The 23,190-nt window shown below is 37.0% G+C and overlaps 1 protein-coding gene across 1 annotated transcript in view; it reads left to right on the top strand.

Annotated features, from left to right (window-relative positions):
- Positions 1-1,036: 1,036 nt before the first annotated feature.
- The window catches only part of maoa.L (monoamine oxidase A L homeolog), a gene marked incomplete at its 5' end in the record, with an annotated part of 22,851 nt that continues 697 nt past the window's right edge, over positions 1,037-23,190 (top strand). Inside the window, 14 exon segments of the mRNA NM_001094885.1 lie at positions 1,037-1,169; positions 3,546-3,640; positions 4,927-5,064; positions 5,869-5,973; positions 7,739-7,830; positions 9,558-9,699; positions 11,143-11,292; positions 11,637-11,796; positions 12,262-12,358; positions 14,181-14,234; positions 16,159-16,216; positions 17,630-17,727; positions 20,000-20,111; positions 20,734-20,796. Of these exon segments, the coding sequence (NP_001088354.1) occupies positions 1,124-1,169; positions 3,546-3,640; positions 4,927-5,064; positions 5,869-5,973; positions 7,739-7,830; positions 9,558-9,699; positions 11,143-11,292; positions 11,637-11,796; positions 12,262-12,358; positions 14,181-14,234; positions 16,159-16,216; positions 17,630-17,727; positions 20,000-20,111; positions 20,734-20,796 (1,410 nt within the window).

Genomic DNA, 23,190 nt, shown 5'->3' on the forward strand with positions numbered 1-23,190 from the left:
TCAATTGGTTTTCGTTATTTATAATTATTTGCTTTTTTCTTCTCACTCTTTCCAGCTTTCAAAGGGGCGTTGCTGAACCCATTTAAAAAAACAAAGCTCTGTAAGGCTACAAATGTTTTGTTATTGCTACTTTTTATTCCCCCTCTTTCTATTCAGGCCCTCTCCTATTCATATTCCAGTCTCTTATGCAAATAATAAAACAATACATGGTTGCTAGGGTAATTTGGACCCTAGCAACCAGAATGCTTAACCTGCAAATTGGAGAACTGAACATCACACTAAAGTGATCTCAAAGGTGAACAACCCCCTGCAACAATCGTTTCTTTGCTGATCTTAAATTGTTACATATGTATCAACATATATTGGATCTAACTGTCAATGACCTATCTGACACCCAGTTGTTGCATGAAGACAGAATGAAGAGAACAGATGCTGAGAGAGGGATAGTGAAGATAAACTTGATTATTTCAGAAACGATGCAGAATATTTAATTGATTGTATTTACAAAGTTTCTTTGATGAAGTTTATATTAAATTTTCATGATAGTTTCCATTCAATTGCTTCCAACAGTTAAACCATCTCTCTTTGCATAGATCACTCCCTCTCTCTTATGTTATATACTTGACTCACAGAACAGGACAAATAGGCCAGATATACAGAAAATTTACATTTTCCACCAGAAACTTGCAGAAATGGGAGTAGAAGTTAAGGACAGAATTTACTGAGCAGGGATCACAAACAAGGCTGCACAGCTCGTGAGCCCTTCTGCATACTAACAAATAGGAATAGTGTTTTGAATGCAAATGGTTACAGTTACAGTTTTTGGGTTAAATGTCTGAAACTCTCTCTTCCCCGTGAACTCAGTGGCTGCATATTTGTATAGCCGTCACACTGACTTTTGAGCATATTGCTAAATCTGACCTAAAAGGCAGTCAGATTAAACCACGCCTAGAAGGCTGTACTGATCCTGTAATCGCACTTAATAAGATATATGCCAGGCTACTGCCACTACACCATAACACCTCCCAGCACCATACAAGTAGGGGGTTGCTTAAAGCAGACAGCCCTCACCCTTGCAACATCAGTTCGGAGACAGAACTGCAAGAAGGCACAAACCACAGCCATGAGCAACACATATGATGTCATAGTCATCGGGGGAGGCATCTCAGGTTATTTATTTGGTTTATGAGAATATTTGATTTGTAGTATTTAGTCCCAGTAGATTCTGCCAGTCTGGGATAGCTGCATCGGGTAAAATCTGCATTTAGTTTACTCAGTGCAGCACATTTGGCTTCCCATGAGTTAAAGGTTTTAGATTGTGATGATATACATTGAGATTTAACATTTTTACATTATTTGTGGCATATAACGACAAATCTGCTGAAAGCTGTGGCTGTTTTTGTCTCTGGTTCGTGAAATTGAGTTTATGACATTGTCTAGTCTCTCTATATAAAAAACCCCATTATACTCTGAATACAATTGTCTCTCTGTTTTCCTCTCTAGTATTGTGCAATAGAAACAAGCAACAGAGGTCTTAGGCCAAAGCCTCTTGTGATCTGCTTGGTACCAGGAGATTAGAGTTTGGAAACCAAATTGTTTATAAGCTAAACAAAAGCTGATTATTTAGGTGCACTGGCATGTACGCAGAACGTGGTGTTTGGACAGCAGCTCCTAATAGCAGTGGGAATACTGTATAAACTTTTAGCATGGTGATCTGTAAACTTTTCTAACGCAGGGTCAATGACTGGGTAAAAAAATGATCTGCTGCTATCAAATCCATTGCTAAAGATGTCTGAATGCCACCTATGCTGTTGCTGCAGCTGCATTAATTGTACAGTTACAGTTTGAACAGCATTCTTTAGGGGCCAGCTGCAAAGGAAAAATCATTGCTCCAGACTTGGAGCTAATTCAACTATGCACTATGTTTTTTTTATTGTGCATATTGTGCATTTCTCTACTACTTTAAATGGAATTATTTTGAGATATTCACACACACTGTAAATAAATTAACTATAACCTAATTTAGGGATGCAACGAATCCAGGATCTTTCAGCAAGAATAGAATTCAGCTGAACCCAAGTGTTGCTTTTTTTCTGCATGTGCAGCTCACTATTCTTTTTATAGGGTTGTTCACCTTTGAGTTAACTTTTTTGTATGACGTAGAGACTGATATTCTGAGACAATGTATAATTCTATAACATGCTAAAAGTAAACTTAAAGGTGAATCGCCCCTTTAACCCTTCCGTGCACTATTTTTATTTTGCATATGCAAATTAGATTTCAGATTCAGTTTGGGCTATGGCCAAATCCTTTATGAAAGATTCAGAATTTGGCTGAATCACTGCAGCAACAAGATTTACATATGCCAGGCACATATATTAACGAACATAACAATTTACTGTAGCACAGGTCATTCCCACATCTATAGCCACATATAACTCACTAGATGTAATTTTGTACATATGTCACTTCTATACCATAAAACTTTATAGTGGCCTAGCCAATATAATACAGCATAATTATATACCCAGATTTCCATTGGCAGCTGGTATATAATAATGTAACAATAATGCAAGAATACAGGAGCACAAAATATTCCCACTCACATATAATAAAATCCCAGTTTGGACTCAACTGGACTCATAAAAAAAAAAAAAGAAAAAAAAAAAAAATTATATATATATATATGTCCAAGGTACCTGCACTCCAACCACTTAGATATTTTCACGGGTGCTTGGTCAAAGTAGTACTGTATAATCATCAAAGGATGGACCAGCACTCCAGTTTTGATAAATAATGGTGCTTTTATTCACATGATATTCACGATGATATGTGAATAAAAGCACCATTATTTATCAAAACTGGAGTGCTGGTCCATCCTTTGATGATTATATATATATAAATATATATATATATATATATATATATATATATATATATATATATATATATATATATATATATATATATATATATATACATATACATTTGAGTAAGTATCAATGCAAGTAGTTCAACAAATGTAATAACTAAAATGTCTCCAAGTAACGTACTATAAAAAGTCCACCTGTATCTTATGTTGACACACACATATATATATGAATATTTATATATGATTTTTGGATGAAATCTCTCTCCATTGATCCTAACTTGAAGTGTAAGTTTCTGCCAGGTTTTGGAGCTGGAACCTCCTGGCTACTGTATGCTTTGCCTTACCACTGGGCCAGTAAGGCAACCAGTAGGTTCCCACTCTGTCCCTATATCCTCTTTGGTTTGTACTGTATCTACATCCACTCTGACCTGATTTGTATCTATGCCTAATACAGTCTGTTCTGTTTCTACACCAGCTCTCTCCTGTCCTGTTGTCCTCTACCGACACCACCCTCTTATCAGTGGGGATATTGCCTAAATACCAGAATGAACCACTCTAAAGTCACAAGGCTAATAGAAAGTGGATGGGGAGTGTGTTTGACTTAAACTGTTCTGCTTATTTATATTTCACTACTGGGAATTCAAAAATATATTGGCTTTTTAATTATTTACAGGCCTTTCCGCTGCAAAACTTCTTTCAGAGTCAGGAATTAGTGTTGTTGTGTTGGAAGCTCGGGACAGGGTTGGAGGAAGAACTCATACAGTGCGAGTAAGTGTTTGTTATATTATTGCACCCTTCATTTATGTGTGAAGTAAGTGCAAAAGAAAAGTAGGACCTTTTGAAATATTAAATAGTATCTAAAGGCCCACATTAAAACTGGATATAATAAATATTCTAATGACATGTCTGTTTGGCACTTCCAATAGTTCATTTGGGTTCGTTCTCCATGACTTGATTTTCTAAGTGCCCTGCATTGCTCTGCCCGAGCATGAAGTAAACAGGTGCACAAATACATAAACTTAGCTGCCATGAGAGTACAAAAACAGATGTAAAATGACCTTTCTATCCCTGTGTAGCACCTGCTGCCAACTTGTACAACTAAAGAACAACTATGTTGTTCTTTAAATCAGAAGATACCAGTGTCGGACTGGCCCACTGGGATACAAGGAAAACTCCCGGTGGGCCTAGGTGTATGTGGGCCTCTTGCTTCTGACCATTTAGCCTATTTCATGGTCATTCCCTATTTATTTATGAGAAAAAAGGGCTTAATAATGGACAAATAGAGTATATTATGTAGAGACTAGGAGAATAAAGAGATTGGGTGACGAGAGGAGGTATAATAGTTTGGAAAGTGGGCCCTCAGCCTAAGGTCTCTGGTGGGCCCCTGGCATCCCAGTCCGACACTGGAAGATACACAAGGTGTCCCTGTAACCTACTATGCTTCTCATCTTGCAATGAATTTTAAGTCTGACACAAAGCACAGAGAGCAGTTTGCACTTGTATTGTGTTGGAGTGGAAGTGCTCTTTGTATGTGCTCTAAGGGGTGCAATTTTTTTTCATAAAAAAAAAGTACACATTTTTGTTTGGTATGTTTATGAGATTATTCAATAATTTAAAAAACAAAAACAAATGCAGATTTTTTTTCAAATGTAATTTGCAGTTTAAGTTTACAATTCATTAATATAGCTATTGATATATTTCATTTATATATATGTGTCTGTATAGGTGTGTGTACATATGTGCAAGGGGGGTTTATTTGGTAGGGTTGAATTGTATGGACTTTTTCAACCCAACTTAACTAAGCATCTGTGTAAAAGTAATGGTCTTGAAGGGACCCACAAGGTAAGCCACATATGGGAGCTCCATCTTTTTTAGCATATTGCTTCCAATCATAGGAAGGAGCTAAGAAGACCTGTATTTCCTGTAATTTTTTTTTAAAGCCCAACATGACTAGAGGCTTTAATTTCCCTTTTTGAAATTCCCCCTAACCTTACTGTAGTCCTGTGTTTTACATTATGTTCATTTCTTACTGCATATGTTCTCTTTTCTAAAAGAATAAACAGGTTAAGTATGTCGATCTCGGAGGTGCATATGTGGGACCCACCCAAAATCGGTTATTACGGATGGCAAAGGATCTAGGTCTGGAAACATACAAAGTAAATCTCAATGGCCATCTCATTCAGCATACAAAGGTGAGTTGCTTTTATAAAAATTAGATTTTCAAGAGCACAATGCATTTTACTAAGAAAGATTTTCCAAAAAACTTGAATGCAATTATCACAAAATAGGTTTCTACCTATCCATGCTTATAGTTTGTAGATTGGAAGATTATTGGCTCTTCCTACTGCAGACTTTTAAGATCACAGTGGTTGAGAAAAACAAGAAAATAACAAGAAAAGAAGACAAGACAAGATAAAAGTACATAGTAGATAACAAGATAAAAGTAGATAAGAAGTACATACCCATGTCATCTACAAGACCCAATGTCCTGGATTTTTAAAGGCACATTCTTGGTGGTACAGTCAGAAATTCCACACCTCACTTCCATTAGCCACTTAATGAGTTGGGTTGCTGCCCACATTTTGGGGAATGTGGGAAGCAACCACAATTTCCTAAGTGTCCAAATGGCTGTACCACATTTATTTCAATAATGTGGTTATGTAATTAAAGGCGCAAAGTTTGCTATTGGCCTAATTACCTACAGCAACCAATAAGCAGGAAGAATTTACTGGTCACCTGTCACCTGCAAATATGTTGTTGCTGTGGGCTGGACAATCTATGTGTCTTTTATTACATATGGGAATGTGCATTGAAAGTGGCCAGCTTTAGTAAAGAAAATACTCAGTTATGAGAATACCATTAACATTCTTGACAGTGCAGAATATTTCATAAGATGACATTTGCTGAGTGAATATGCAAATTTGGATGACTCACATTGTATATAAAGTTTCCAAGCCTGTTGTGCTAAGGATGTGTTTTTAACTTGTGTTTTCCAGGGCAAATCATACAAATTTAATGGAGCTTTCCCACCTGCATATAATCCTTTTGTATATTTGGATTATAACCATGTCATGAGAACAATGGATCAATGGGCAAAAGAGGTATATATGATACACACACACATATATATATATACATATATATATATATATATATATATATATATATATATATATAAATATGATACATATTATATAATTGTGTAATATTCACAAACCAATAAGAGGGTTCATTAAAATCAGTAAATTTACTCAAAAAAAATTCAGAAATTATTCTGGTTATTTTTTTAAGGTTACCTAGCCCTTCCTGCCAGTTAATAGAATAGTGTTCGGGCAATAAAATGGTCACAATCATTACTCACTTTTGATGTCAGACACCTAAGCTGGCCATAGATGCAAAGATCCGATCTTTCGAATCCTCGAGCGATCGGACTTCCCCATCTCCCGACCTGCCACTAACCATTCAGATCAAAGTCTTACCATTCCGATCAAATAAAGTAGTTAAGAACAGATCAGCCAATGTTCTGCCCCTGACAGCAATCGTATGTTTACATGTCCGATCGACCAAATGACAGATCTCCGTGGGACAAAAAATGTTGGGACTCTCCACACACGATCCGAAAATCGTATGAATCCTCTATTCGTACGATCGGATCTTTGCATCTATGGCCAGCTTTACAGTAGGTTGGGTTCCCCACCATTCATTGACATTATCTACAATATTAGTAAACATGGCTCTAAACCCTAAAAATGAGTATGGCATAAATGCCATATTTGATATACTAAACATATTGCACCAGCCAAAAGGTTCAGCATCTCTATAGTAGTAATTTTCCAAGTTATCATCATCATCATCATCATTTATTTATATAGCGCTGTCAAGATACGCAGTGCTTTGAGTTTTAAAATTGTCTTAGATCCTCCCTATCTTGGGTATTGTTAGGGTTGTCTGTGACACTCACATGCTCAGTGAGCTCTGGGTAGCTGTGGCAGGCGCAAATGATCAAGCAGAAAATGAGGATTGCCTGTCATATAAGATGATGCTACAGGGCTGAATTCTGAAGTTAATTGCACTGGTTTCAGAGCTGCCATGTACCAAAAATCTGAATTACTTACTAAATAGCCTTATATTGTGACACACACACACACATATATACATACAGTATATTGTGTGTCCAATTGTACAAATATTTTCTGCTGCTGTTTTTTTTTTTATATACCTTATTCTTTAACCTTTGTTATGTTTGGATTTCTGAATGTTCCATATCTTTTTGTACTTGGGGCATACCCTGTGGAATTAAGATCAGGGTAATATCTTAATGCTAAGACAATTTTTTGTCACTGTTTAAACTTTGAAAAGACTGGAAAAGTTACACAACATAATACAAAAAAATTGAAGATTATTTTTATTTTTAAAAAAACCCATTGTATCGAGATTTTCCCTGATATAAAATAGTACAATATTGAATGCAGTTACAATACATTGTAATAATATATTTTTGTTCATTATCAAGGTCACTTTCTAATGTTGTGTAGAACCAGTTTCTGTACTGGAGTGAGGGTGTATTGGTATTAACATAACCAGTCCTTCAGCTTTTTTGCATATATTGGGGCACATGATCTAAAACATCACAACTGTGACACGTGAATGGTGCCATGAAAGCAGAGTGTTTGCTTTGCCCTTGCTTCCAAAAATGTTACTCTATTTTCCAGATAATGTAGTGAGTCAAACAATGCATGTAGCAGTTAGTCTGCCAAATACCTTTAAATATGTTTGTAACCTCCATTGCACTTTTGATATGGACAGCAAGATATAGTATACATCAAACAAAGGCATATGTAGGATACTGATATGTTTGTTTTATAGATCCCTGTGGAAGCTCCGTGGAAAGCACCTCATGCTGCAGAATGGGACAGAATGTCAATGATGGAATTCATAAACAATACCTGTTTTACACAGTGAGTGTAATTGTTAAAAACTGTAAAAGAAAGAACAATACACACTTGTATCCAAAATGATGGGCATTATAGATACTGAGGCCAAGAGCAGTGGCCAGTGCTCCACTGGGCCCCCTATATCTCCTTGGTCCCTCCTCAGCAGTTGCAGGATCTTCTTTCTCTATAGTTGAGCCCCTGGATATAGTAACACTGTTTACAATGAGTCATAACCCAGCACAATGCCTGCACCTAGTGGAATCCAGATGCACCAAATCCAGGCTTGGCCAGAATTCTGCCTTTTTCACAGGATTCAGATTTGTCCAAATCCTCTGCCAAAACAAATCCTAATTTGCATATGCAAATCAGGAGTGGTTACTTTTGGTAACAAAACAAGGAAGTGAAATATGGTTTTTTTTCACTTTTTTCCTTCCCAACCCTAATTTGCATATGTAATTAGGATTTGGATTTGGTTCCGTATTCAGCCAAATCTATCATGAAGGATTCAGGGATTTGGCCGAATCCCAAATAGTGGATTCGGTGCATCCCTAATGAAAATTAACCAACACACACAGTACATATATAAAATGAGACATCCCTGTGCTACTACCAACTTTACAGCTCCTGTGTATGGGCTCTCACAATATCACAGATGTTCCAGTCTTTTTCAGGATAGGACTTCCTTCCTATTCTGTCCCCTATCAAATGGCACTTAATCTCTGTATATATTGTATATAAGGCATCTTTAGCTCTACAATAGATTATACTGTACATTGCCCTTTATTGTTAGAGAAGTTTCTTCCCATTATCCTACAGCTGATCTTAATAGAAAAAAAGGCTCCCATGTTGCCATTATCTTCCAAACATAGTGGCGACTTTTCTATCAATATCATACCATCTAGATTTTCCCCAATTTGCTCAGGCCAGAAAATCTCTAAATCAGTCTCCATTGGTTCATGTGACGTCAAAGTCGGATAATAATGATTGTAATGATGGTAAAATTCTAGCACAATTCTTGCAAAACCACGAAATTGTAATGTAGAAAAAGATCTCTCATCCCCATCTACCACTTAACTATTACTTTGCTCCCTACACAAGCACAAAAGTACTTTCTAAAACATTTTAATAAACAGTAAACATTACAGCTCATTTATGAACACAAGTTCATTATTATGCAGGGCAATTTGGGGCGGTCCCAATTTCACAAAATCACAAAAAAAATTATCAAATTATAGTTTCCCTCATGCAGGTGAAAGGAATATTGTGTGGCAAGAGAGTGGGGGGGGGGGTTATTTATGAAGAGAATAAAATACTAATTATTACACACAAATATTATATGGTGCTGTAGGACATATGTGTCATTTCATTATGTCAGTTCTAGGAAAGGATGTTAATTTATATATAATAATATTCTAGACTCATTTTGTCATTTTATGACATCATCTCTAATTGCGGGTATTAATTTATATAGTTGAAACTTGTTATGGGTTTTCCTCCTATGTTGAAGGGTTTTTGTAAAAAGTAATACTTTGTACAAAATAAAGCAAATATTCTGGATTTTCTTATTGGCAAATTGAACACAGCAACTACTGATTCACTACATGAATGAGTTGTAACTGTATAGCTGGTAGCTAGACAAAAACTAAAAAATGTAAATACATACTGTTCAATGAAACTAAATGTTTTCCCAGTGTATTTATAAATAGGTTATCTTTTTCCTTTATTCAGTGGTGTGATATTTTGTTTAACAGGTCAGGAAGAAGTTTCGCAACTCTTTTTGTAAATTTAGTTGTTACTGCGGAAACACACCAGATTTCTACGCTTTGGTTCTTGTGGTATATAAAACTTTGTGGGGGAACAACAAGAGCTTTCTCTACAGAAAATGGAGGTCAGGTAATGTAAACCAGGTTCTGCCTTTGCTATATCTTTCTAAAGCTGTGCTGTGCTTTCTGTCAGAGCTATATAAATAACTATGAATACTTGGGCAGAGGATTGGATGTGTGCACATATCTTAGGTTATTTTATTTTATTTATCTTATTTTATTTTATTTCTCTTATTTACTGCTGCAGATATTCAAAGCAAAAAAAAACTCATACATACTATGGATGTACCAATTCCATGGTATTATTCCATATTCAGGCAAATGTCAGCAATTTAGGCTGAATCCTTAACAGTCATACTCTCCTTCAAAAAGTGCACTGGCCTGGAGTACTTATCCTCTAAGCAACTAGAATCCTGTGGAGTTCCTAACAACTAGGCAACCCTCAGTGGTTCTGCCTTTAGTTCTACCCATGATTTCAGTACTTTTACTCTGGGCACAAAACTGTTCTCCAGTTTTCTCAGGCATCTCCTGTCTGTTGAATCTGGGTGCACATGCAACATTGAAATAGTCACCCGCTGCTCTGTCCTTGCTCTGCCTAGTCCTGGTCTTCACCTGCTCTGTCCTGTTCCTGTCCTGCTCTGTCTAGTCCTGGTCTTCACCCACCCTGTCCTGTTCCCAGGGGTGATCCTGTCCATTTTGGCACCTGAGGCGGCCTTCATTTTGCGTTCCACATCGTGCCGGAGGGGGTCGTGGGCAGTCCAGTCGCTAGTGCAGAGAGCACAATTGCACTCTCTGCACTAGGAGAGCCAAATTTCCGTTTTTTTGCCGCCCCTGGCAACCAGTAGGACGCTGCCGCCTGAGGCAAGTGTCTCAACTCATTGGTGGAGCTCCCCTGACTGTTCCTGTCCTGCTCTGCCTAGTCCTGGTCTCCACCAGCTCTGTCCTGTTCCTGTCCTGCTCTGCCTTGTCCTGGTCTTTGTCTGCTCCATCTTGTCCTGCTCTGCCTAGGCCTGGTCTTCACCTGCTCTGTCCTGTTCCTGTCCTGCTCTGCCTTGTCCAGGTCTTTGCTCACTCTGTCCTGTCCTGTCCTGCTCTGCCTAGTCCTGGTATTTGCTGGCTCTGTCCTGTTCCGATGCTGCCCTGCCTGAATCTCTCTCTGTTTCTACATGCACTGTATTAGCTCTTGCCTGAAGGACTCATCTTTCCACCTATTCCTCCTCCGCACCCCCTACCTTTCCCTGACACTAAGTTTACTATACTCCACTGTAAAAAAAAGAATGAACAATATATCTGTGTCAAGTCATGTAATATAAGGTCCAAAGTTTACTTCGGACATCTTATTAGTTGCTAAGGTGAGGTTAGCAACCAATAAAGGTGAAGGTGAGCTTTGTGCGCAAGAATATACTTAAAGATTTTTGTATCTCAGGGTAAAACTTATTGAGGATGATAGCCTTAGATTATGCCCTGCCACAATGCTAATTACCTGTTTTGATGTTAATGAACATTTTTTTAGGAGAGAAAATTTGTTGGAGGCTCTGGCCAGATAAGTGAAAGAATCATGGAACGTCTTCAAGGTCGAGTGATGTTGGAGAGCCCAGTGGTCAAAATTGATCAGTCCGGGCAAAGTGTTATTGTGGAAACACTAAACCATGAAACCTATGAGGTAAGTTAATCACTTTTACTGATTGGAAGACGCTTGCTGATTGAATTCTACAGTATGTAAGAATTCTTTGCAGCCACCAATTTGGAAGATATTATATGCAGTTATCCTTAACAGTTGAATAAAATCAAATTAGCAGATTAAAGTAAATAAAAATGTGTAAATGGTAATGCTTGTTGTAAACAGCTTGAAAAATTAGGGAATTGCTATTTTATGTTATTGCAAAGCTTTAGCAGTTATGCTTTTTAGATTTTAAAGTATTACATAAAACTTTTGGCTGTATGGCTTTTGTTCCAATGTACTGGGTCTGTCTTATTAGTTATCTATATGTTTGCTAAATTTTTAAGGCCAAGTACATCATTAGTGCTATTCCACCAATTTTGAGTACAAAGATCCATTTTGAACCAGAACTGCCATCAATAAGGAACCAGTTAATTCATCGTCTACCAATGGGGTCTGTCATCAAGTGCATGGTATACTACAAGGAAGCCTTCTGGAGGAAAATGGGTATGCAATCTTAATGGCTGAAAAGAAATGATCACTTCTAATCATTTAATTGTAAGGTACTAAGAACACCAGCACACATGGGGTTAAACATGCTTGCCTCTGCCCTAGGATTATGGCAGGAAAATATGTCAAGCCTCCTGGTGCTGTATAATAATGTCTTGTTCAATACCTTTAAGGGAGAAGGAAAGCTTCAATCATTGACTGGTGCCAAAAGTTCAGCACCCCCAAGTGATTGTAATCACTGATATCCTAGACCAGTGCAGAAAACTGTACTGGCCCGGGTACTTCTATGCAAGCACCACTGAGGGATCCTTTTCCTGCTTCTACCCTACTAGTCCCGCCCATAGTCTTAAAATACTGAATGAGTCTTAGCTGTAGTTATTAATAAAAACATACATATTATGATTATATTATCATTGGTATCAAGCTTGGCTTGATCCTTTTATTCATTCTCTTTCCCTAAAGATATTTGTGGATGTATGATCATGGAAGATGATGACACACCAATTGGATTTACATTAGATGATACCAAGCCAGATGGTACTGAACCTGCTATAATAGGGTAAGGGGGTAAATGTTTATTATATGTCTACTAACATATTTTTAAAGCAACAAATTGTGATAGAGAGAAGTTTACAGAAATATCTAGCCTATCTCTTTGGTAGTTAAATAATAACATTAGTCATTTTATGAATGGTGGTTTGAATCATTGTTCTATGTACGCTGTCATAGTAAGACTATCTGTAGCATGTTGGGAGCAAGACTTTCAGTATGAATTGCCTGTTTAGATGTGATCATCTGCTAAGAGCTCCTAGAGAATGGTGGGAGATGTACGTACTTTTGTGTGTACGTCACTAATATAAAGTGAAGCCCAAAATATAATTGCAAAATATATAATGATCTAATTCATTGCAAACCCATATTAAATGCATCTGACATTGAACTTTTGATTTACAATCCCTATGACAAGTATGATACCTCTAGTGTGCTGTGCACAAGAGTGGAGTCCACATTTTTTGTTTGGGAAGCAGGGCGATCCTGGCCCCTCCACCGCCTGAGGCAGCTTGCAGTTGCTGCTGCCCCCACTCCCCCCGTGTGCTCACCTTTTTGTGCCGGAGGTGGTCCAGGGGGTCCACGAGGGCGGCAGAGAGGGCCAGGACGCAAGCGCAGAGAGCATAATTGCGCTCTCTGCATTAGAAGAGCCGAATTTCCAGTTTGAAAACCGGAAATTCGGCTCCTAGAGTACCAGGAGAGGCATTTTTGCTGCCCCTGGTACTTTGAGGGGCGCTGCTGCCTGAGGGAGATACACAGGTTGCCTCATTGGCGAAGCGCCCCTGTTGGGAATGCTTACATAGGGGAATTTATGATTATAGATGTGTATATAGCAGTTGGTCTCTTTTTGGACAAACTAAGCCTCCATAAATCTTTGTTATTATCTTCCTAAGGCTGTGCATATGTTGTCCATGTTCTAGAATAAACAGTGACAGCCATGCTTTTATTCCAGCAGCCACAAGTCCTAATATCCTCAGACACACCAGACATACCAGTGGATAGGTTTCTGACTGGATATACAATAGCTGTGCATCATGTTAACTATTACTGTATATTTAATTCCCACTGAATCATCTTTTGGTCCATTTACCCTGCAGAGATGTGTAAACATAAACTCCCATCTCTTTCATAAACCAGAGTTAGTTTATCTGCATTCTTCCCAAATGTTCCATCTCTGGGGACCCCATGGCCTGAATAGGGGCAAAAGGGTCTTGACGCGCCCTTAGGAGTGCAGCTATCCCCGCCCCTCCCCCTTCTTCTGTTACAGATGCGCTGATTGGCTGGTGAGTCGCCATTCGGCGCCGGGACGTGGAGAAAGAAGGACGCAGCATCCCACCCTCCCTCCCTGTAATATGTGTGTTAGTCGCAGTTGTAGAGGGTACCTTTGCAAGACCCCCAGGGGAAGTTAAAAGGGGGTATTTCAAAGTGAGTGGAAGTAGCCTGGTAGGCCTGGGTCCTCATAGTATGGTATGCAGCCCGGTTTAGGGTTAGGAGAATGGAACAGGAACCTATCTTGGCAGTTTGGGTACAGACACCCCACCCCCATTCCCTCCTCCCCGGGTGGGGGAATAATATGTTAAAGGTTAAAAAGTTTGTTATACAAACGGTTGTTAAAAGGTTAAAAATGTTATACATGACTATTACTTTATTATTGTGTTTAAACAACTGCAGCCATCTCTTTCCAAACCAGTGGTGTATATGTATTATTTGGGGTAGGAGAATTGTGGTGTGGGAGGAGGTAGAGGGATAGGTGCACCCGTCATGTACTGGTCACAATTTCTGCATATGCACTGGTACACAAAGCATTTAAAGCCCATATTATTTCTTTTCAGGTTTATTCTTTCTAGGAAAGCAACTTTAATGGCAAACCTTACCAAGGAAGAGAGGTAATAATTGTGGTTAACTGTTTTTACAGCTGCTTTTTGCTTTAACAGTGGCAATAATTTGAAATAATTGGATTATAATATAAAGTCTTCAAAATCTTCCAAAGTTAAAGAAACACGAAGGAACAAGATAAATAAAATGGTATTGATAAGTTAGGAGTTTGTCTACATAGGAAGATCATATATGTAAAGCATATTCTCAAGCACATTTGTGTCTACATAGGAAGATCATATATGTAAAGCATATTCTCAAGCACATTTGTGTCTACATAGGAAGATCATAAATGTAAAGCATATTCTCAAGCACATTTGTGTCTACATAGGAAAATCATGTATGTAAACATATTCTCAAGTAGATTTGTGTTTGTATTACAAGCTAATATGCTAATAAGAACCAACATCAGACTGTAGTCCTGACAGAAAGCAATGCTCTAACCCTATCTACATCCATCGGGATTCCCCGATCGATATCTGTCCGAAAGTCTGCCAGATGTCGACCGGACAGCACAATCCTGTCGGATCTAGGCAGCATCTGTTCGTTGAAGCGGTCCCACTATCCGACTGCCTGTTACCCCACTAGGGCCCACGATCGGATCAGCCCGATATCGCCCACCTCAAGGTAGGCATATCGGGGAGAGATCTGCTCCTTTGGCGACATCTCCAAACGAGCGAATCTCTTAGTGTATGCCACCATTACAATTTAAATCATGTCCAATATATGTACACAAATGCATACACTTATAAGTGTAGTTTAAGGGGGCGGGTTAATCAAAGTGTGAAATTAAAGCTCACCACAGAAAAAACTACCACTTTTTAATAATTCCTATAGGATTTTTAGGAGTATTTATTGATGGGTGAATATAAGAGTTCACCATTTTATAAAATCCCATGGGAATAAATATAAAGAGGGCAAGGTTTTTCTGTGGTGAGCTGTAATGTAACATTTTGATAAATTGCCTACTCTTAGGGGCACATCGATATTCGACTGTCAAAGTTAAATCCTGCGACTTCGAATATCAAAGTCCAAGAATTTACCGCAATTCGTTCGATCGAACGATCAAAGGAAAAATCATTAAATCGACTGATTAACTCCTTTGAAACTAACAATTCGAAGGATTTTAATCAATCGATCGAACGCTTTTCCTTCAATCAGAAATTTGTTAGAAAGCCTATGGGGACCTTCCCCATAGGCTAACATTGATGCTCGGTAGGTTTTCGTTGGCGAAGTAGGGGGTCGAAGTTTTTTTTAAAGAGACAGTACTTAGACTATCGAATGGTCGAATAGTCGAACGATTTTTAGTTCGAATCCTTCGATTCGAAGTCGTAGTCGAAGGTCGAAGTAGCCAATTCGATGGTCGAAGTAGCCAAAAAAACATTCGAAATTTGATGTATTTTTTCTTCTATTCATTCACTCGAGCTAAGTAAATGTGCCCCCTAGTGTGCAGAAAATGCAAGAGACAAATTATGGAGAAAAATATACAAAACAGACAAGAATGAAAAACAAATTCTATATTGAATAATTATATACAACCGTGCCTCAAAGTGCATTTCCAATTACGTCTGTTAATTTATACATTATTCATCTTAGCTCTCTGCATCTTAGTTCTTATGCTGGATTTATGATATACCTTGCCATATCATCTAATTAGTAACAGAAATGCTATCTGGGGCTTTTGCTCACATCACTACAACAGATATAACTGAATACTGTATAACCAATTATTTATAAATATGTGTATTTTAGTATTAGCTAATATGTAAGGACATATAGCATAAGGGATTTACTCACTGATAACACTCATACAGAACAGAGCATAATAGAGCGAGGAAGGCCTACATTTCTTATATTTTATTTGTTATATTTGCTTTTATAATGTTTTCTTTAATATACTTTAAACAATTATGCAACCATTCTTTTTTTATCCAGAAAGAGAAAAATATGTGAGTACTATGCGAAAGTCATGGGCACTGATGAAGCTTTACATGTAAGTTATGATTACCATCCTTCAAAAATAATTGTTATTGTGGCAAAATAGTTTGCATTAATACGCCTTATTGTTTCAAACCCTTATAAGTCAAATTATATCTTAATTACAGACTATGCCTTTCTTGTAAGCTCTTTTTGCTAAAATAATGTAACACCCGGTTAAATTTTTGTAAAGCTTTACATAATGTTGGTTATTTATATAGTGCCAGCAAGTTACACGCACACACACACACACATATATATATATATATATATATATATATATATAATACACAAAAGCCATGAATATCTTGTAAATTATATCCTTATAAACGGTGAGTTCTGATGTCATCAGTTATAAACGGTGAGTTCTGATGTCATTTCTGTCACATGACTCACTGAAATTTGTGTATTATAATAAATAAAGTACCCCCAGTTGCAAAATATGAGGATATTAGAAGTTACCTCGGAGTTCCATGACCTGTATAAAAACACTCGGCCTTTGGCCTCGTGTTTTTATATGGTCATGAAACTCCTCGGTAACTTATAATATCCTTATATTTTACAAGAGGGGGTACTTTATTCACTATATATATATATATATATATATATATATATATATATATATATATATATATATATATATATACATACACAGTCCAAACATCCGCACTCTAACTGGTCATCCATTATTGTGGGTGCTGGGTCAACATTTAGGGGCAGATTTATCAAGGGTTGAAGTGAAAACTCGAATTAAAAAAATTCAAGGTATTTTTTGGGTACTTCGACTTTAAATTTGCAAAAAATTCGAAAATTCGAATATCAAAATTTATCTCTGTCTCTTTAACAATTCGACTTCAACTTTCGCCATCAGAAACCTGCCAAATTGCTGTTTTAGCCTGTTTGAAGTCAATTGGTGGACTTTTTTAAGAAAAAACTTTGAATCAAATTCAAACTAATACGATGTTACTTAGTTGAATGAAAACAACTTGTTTTTTTAATACATTTTGGTTGGTCTTTTTTTATTTGAATTTCAAAGTTATATTATTCAAAATTTGACCCTTGATAAATCTGCCCCTAATATATGAAAAGTTCAAGAAAGACCCGCACTCCAAAGTAGGTGAATCATAATGCTTTATGATGTTCTATAAGATTTGATTAATACATTTATGAAATAGCAGCAGAAAACTCTTCTGTTGCAGTTCTCTCATTCAAGTCCTTTGCATTCTAAGAGCTGTTTCCCTTGTAGTCACCTAATAACACATCTCTCTAGGGTGGAACAAACCTTTTTAACCAGTTATACAATTATTTTGAAGCAGCAGAATGGTAGACTCTAACAAAGAGTGATTTTTGTATATTATCTATAAATTTGCTTGTATTGTTTATGGGCACTATCAGAAAACATGACTAGATTGTATATGTTGCTTTGTAGCCAGTGCACTATGAAGAGAAGGACTGGTCTAAGGAGCAGTACTCTGGAGGCTGTTATACTGCATATTTCCCTCCTGGAATTATGACTCAATATGGAAGGTAAGACAGGAAATATCATGTAACAATGAATAGAGGGAGCAAGTCATTGATATAAATATGAAACGAATTCTGTATTTTTGGAGACTTAAATCTGTTCTTAGATTTTCACTAACAGATATCTTTAGGAAGGATAACTTTCCTTTTGACTTCTGTGCCAGTGCTAAAACATTCCCCCTCATATTGATATTAATATTATGTAGGGCAGGCTATAATGAGCTATGTTGAATACATTTTGACTTCAGTAGGCCATTTTTGTCTCAGAAAGATAAATACTGTATTCCAGAGTCTCATTATTTGTTTAGGAAGCCTAGAAAATACATGATGACCTACACACTTCCATGCAAAGAATAGTTTATAACCCCCAAACCAGTGGCATAACTACCAGGGGTGCAGGAGGTGCGATTGCATCCGGGCCCACACCCTGTTGGGGCCCACGGAGCCGCAATAACTTTTATCGTGGGCAGGGGGAGATTTTACAGCGCGCATGCCAGCAGTGCAGGATTCATATGGAGGAGGGCCCGACAGGGGGGCCCGGGTGCCCATCCTGTACCCACCGACAAGTAGTTACTCCACTGCCCCAAACTCATACCTTAAGTTTTGTGAGTGGCCAATGTTTAGTAACTTGCATGCAAAGGTTGTTCATGCACATACAGCTCAATCTCATTTTTTACCCTAAAACACAGAACCACAGCTAAAGTCAAGGAATAGCTCAAAGTATTTTTTTTAAATATAGAATATATTTATCTATCAGAAATCACCAAGGTGCTCTGTGAAAAACAGAAACATTAAGTACTGGTATATATTTAGTAGTGATGATAGAAACGCTATTGACTTACGACTTGGTACATATCTTGAAAAGACGTGTTTTCTGCTGCTGTGCAAATAAAAATCCTGTGCTGATTAGCAGCAGTCAAGTTTACTCGTTTTTGGAAGCTGGACAACATTTTTCAATCTCAAGTTAATAAATAATTTGAATTACCAAACTAACACTGCTGACCATATGGCAAGCTTAATCAACATTTGTATCTCCTGGATGAATCCCATTTGGCTTGGAAAATACTGCATTTATACTTTTCTGATTTCTGGCAGGCCCTCTTCCTGTGTCATTACCTTTTAGTACACTGAAATTGACAAAACTGTACTTACTGACGTAAAATATTTGTTACCTTAACCTGACGATTGACCCCTGAGTGATTTCTCCGCATTTAATAGAAAAAATTCTCTGCTGATAGTGTCAAATTTCTGAATGTCAGAAGTGCCAAGATCCTTAGGAATCCGCTATTAGGCTGTTTTACGCAACAGCTTATGTTTAACTCTCACAAACCCCATGTCACTTGTAACTGACCTTTATGGGTGACTAATGCTATCTTGGATTGTCCATTATACTTCTGTAGAAACACTTGCAACACACAAATCACTGGGCACTTGATCTTTTTACATATTACATGCTCAGTAAAGACCGAAGGGAACAAATTCTTTATCAGCTTTGTTCACTGCTTTTCCAGTTTTTTGGAGGTGCCTACATGGAGCTCTTTACCCTAAAGCAGGTGCAAGAACCTTGCAGAAAGAGGACAATTCAAATAGATTTAGGAAGCAAAATACAAGTCTTTCTTTCGTTTAAACAGATTTATTTGATTGTGATATTTTATCTATGAATGCTTGATAACTATGGGGCCCATTTACTTAGGTCGAGTGAAGGAATAGAGGAAAATGGTCGAATATGGCTACTTCGACCATCGAATTGGCTACTTCAACCTTCGTCTACGACCTTCGACTTCGAATCGAACGATTCGAACTAAAAATCGTTCGACTATTATACCATTCGATAGACGAAGTACTGTCTCTTTAAAAATTTCTTCGACCCCCTAGTTCGCCACCTAAAACCTACCGAGGCCAATGTTAGCCTATGGGGAAGGTCCCAATAGGCTTCCTAACAATTTCCTGATCGACGGAATATCCTTCGATCGATGGATTAAAATCCTTTAATTGAACAATTATTCCTTCGATCGTTTGATCGTAGGAATAGCGCAAAATCCTTCGACTTCGATATTTGAAGTCGAAGGATTTTACTTCGACAGTCGAATATCGAGGGTTAATTAACCCTCGATATTCGACCCTAGGTAAATGTGCCCCTATGTGTTTATATGTGCATTTGTGGGGGGGGATCTTCATTAAACACTATAGGCATCATACCAGCTGCTTTTGTGGAAGTAGCTTTCGGCAGGATCTCCTCACATGTGGAATTTCAACAGACACTTGTTTGTTTCTACAGTGTAATTCGGAAACCAGTTGGAAAAATTTATTTTGCTGGCACAGAGACAGCTACTGAATGGAGTGGATATATGGAAGGAGCTATACAAGCTGGTGAAAGAGCTGCAAGAGAGGTATAAAATATATGTATTCTATTAAAGGGACACAAATAATAAATTATTACAAGTTGTATACCTAATGCAATTACACCGGCTCAGTTGTTGCTAAATGAAGTATAAGGAATAGATACAGTATATGATATAGATACTCAAACACAAATGTTATGTATCTATTCATTTATTTCATTAGGTATTTACTAACATAGCAAATCAATCATACATCCACTCCTGAAAGGGGTAGTTCACCTTTATATTAACTTATAGCATGGAGTGACATTCTGAGACAGTTTGCATTTAGTCTTCATTTTATATTTTTGTGGTTTTTTAACAATTTAGCTTTTTGTTCAGCAGCTGTCCAATTTGGAATTTTATCAACAATCTGTTTGCTAGGGTCCCTAAACTCAAAAATGCTAAATAAACATGAGCATTTAGTGGTTTAGTTACATGTGACTCTTGCACCATCTGACTCTTTGTGGCAACACCCTGTTATTGCATTGCTAACCCACTTCAGATTTTTCTTTCATTATCGATCGTTAAGCTGAATTGATAAGATTGGCATTTTTTTATGATCATTATTATCATGTTATGATTGATGCCTTAAATTATTTGCAGACATTAAAACTTTAATCTCTTTCAGGTAATGTTCCAGATGGGACTTATAAAAGAAGACGAGATTTGGAAGACTGAGCCTGAATCTATGGTTAGTTTTCTCTTCTTCTGTCTGTACAAAATGTTATTTGAACAGTAAAATTAGGTCAAATATTTGAAAATGTAAATTGAGGTACATGAAAAGATTAGTCAAAGGGATAAATTAAGGCATAAATATTAAACAGATTATATTTTTCCCATTCATATAAACAGACATTCATTTCTTTCGAGCTGCTGCTCTGACTAGTCATTGAAAAGTTACAAGTCATAACAGACTTTAAGGGGGTTATTTATTAAGGTTGGAGTTGTGTTTTCCAGGAAAATTCAAGTTTTCGAGGTTATTTTTTTGGTCAAAACTCACATTTTCAGGTTATAAAAACTCAGATTTTTTTCTAAATTTTTCTACTTAACCCTAAAATAATCTGAAAATACACCATCTAAAATCTGTCGAGGTCATGTAAGAGTCACTGGCAGAGGTCCCTTGAACCATTTGAAGATGTTAATAGCCTTCATGATGTTCGAGTTTTTTTCTGAGGGTTTTGTCCGAGAACTCGATAAATTTGTGCATTTGAAAGTTTTTTCTTTGCTGAAAACTCTATTGATTCGATTTTAGCGTTTTTCAACTTAATCTGGCAGAATCAAGTTTTTTCCATTCAAGTTTTTTTCTTTAATAAGAAACCAATCGAGTTGTGAGTTCATGCGAGTTCATTGGAGGTATGAAAAACTCTAACATTCAACCCCCTAAGTCACAGTCAAAAAGAGAGAGTATCCAAAGTATATACAGGTATGATACCTGTTATCCAGAATACTCTGGACCTGGGGTTTTCCAGATAAGGGATCTTTCTGTAATTTGGATCTCCATACTTTAAGTCTAATACAAATCATTTATTCATTTAAATCCAAAAGGATTGTTTTGCCTCCAATAAGGATTAATTATATATTACTTGGGATCAACTACAATGTACTGTTTTATTAATACAGACAAAAAGTAAATCATTTTTAAATATTAGAATTATATATATATATATATATATATATATATATATATATATATTGCTGTAATTCAGAACTTTCTAGATAACAGGTTTCCAGATAATGGATCACATACCTGTATATTAGATTTAGTAGCATGTTAGGGCACATGTCCTCTGACAAGAGGCTTCCTTTAGGTTCTCCATTCCCTTTTCCCCCACTGAATAATTGTGTTTGGACTCTTATTAGCTGTCCTACCCATAATTTAAGTGACTTTGTCTCTGGCCTATGAAGGCTAGATAAAGCAGGGAACATATTACCCTGATCTAAAGTAATTCTTCTAGCTAGTTCACTTTGTTGGTTGCAAGTCTAATCTTGGGGACAGCTTAGAGTATGTTGCAGATTGCACATAATGATGTTATCAAAGGTACATAGCTTGTTGCAAGTTAGTAGCTCATATCAACCAATCAGCAGGTAGCTGGTAGGTTTACTGTTCACCAGTTTGAAACCAAACATCTGGTTATTATGGTATACTGGATAAGGGTAAACTTTGGGCCTTATATTACATTACCCTTAGTGCCAGAAAAGAGGTTGGACAAGCAATCCAAATGTGCTGTAGCAAAAACAGAATTATTATTATACTTCATACATTAGCTAGGGATACACAAGAATTAGAAGTAAGATGGCAGTGTGGCACTTCTTACAAATATCCACTTATGAAAAGGAGCTCTGGAAAAATATTTTGGCATCCACAGTAAAATTTGTCTTTTTTGGCATTATACAACACTGTAAATCTTTTAACCAATTAAAATGTTAGTCTTATACTTACCATCTGCCCTATTGCATAGTGTAAATATAGAGCTCCATTTCTTTCAGACCCCTTATGTCCTTTAGCCTTGCATCCTATATAGAGCAAACACTGTTTTGATCACAGGGCTCTGTGTATCACAATATTCATCCCAATGGAAATGGAAAAATATGTGATAATGATCTGTGTATATTTACCCGATTAATGAATGAATCTGAATCCTGTGCATATTAAAATTTAAGAAAAATAAAAAATCTACATCATGGCTAAATACTATGGATTTGGTTAAATCCAAATCCTGCAAAGAGTGAACTGTACCCTTCAGTCAGTGCAGCCCGTAGACAGCTATGGGATCAGTTATCCGGAAAACTTGTTATACAGAAAGCTCCATATTTTGGAAAGGTCATCTCCCATATTTTTTCAAAATAATCCACATTTTTAAAAATGATTTCCTTTTTCTCTGTAATAATAAAACAGAACCTTGTACTTGATCCCAACTAAAATATAATGAATCCTTATTGGAAGCAAAACCAGCCTAATGGGTTTATTAATTGTTTACACGATTTTCTTAATAGGCTTAAGGTATGAAGATCCAAATTACGGAAAGATCTGTTATCCGGAAAACCCGAGGTCCCAAGCATTCCGGATAACTGGTCCCATATCTGT

This window comes from Xenopus laevis, chromosome 2L (assembly GCF_017654675.1).
Source record: "Xenopus laevis strain J_2021 chromosome 2L, Xenopus_laevis_v10.1, whole genome shotgun sequence".
NCBI classification, from domain to species: domain Eukaryota; kingdom Metazoa; phylum Chordata; class Amphibia; order Anura; family Pipidae; genus Xenopus; species Xenopus laevis.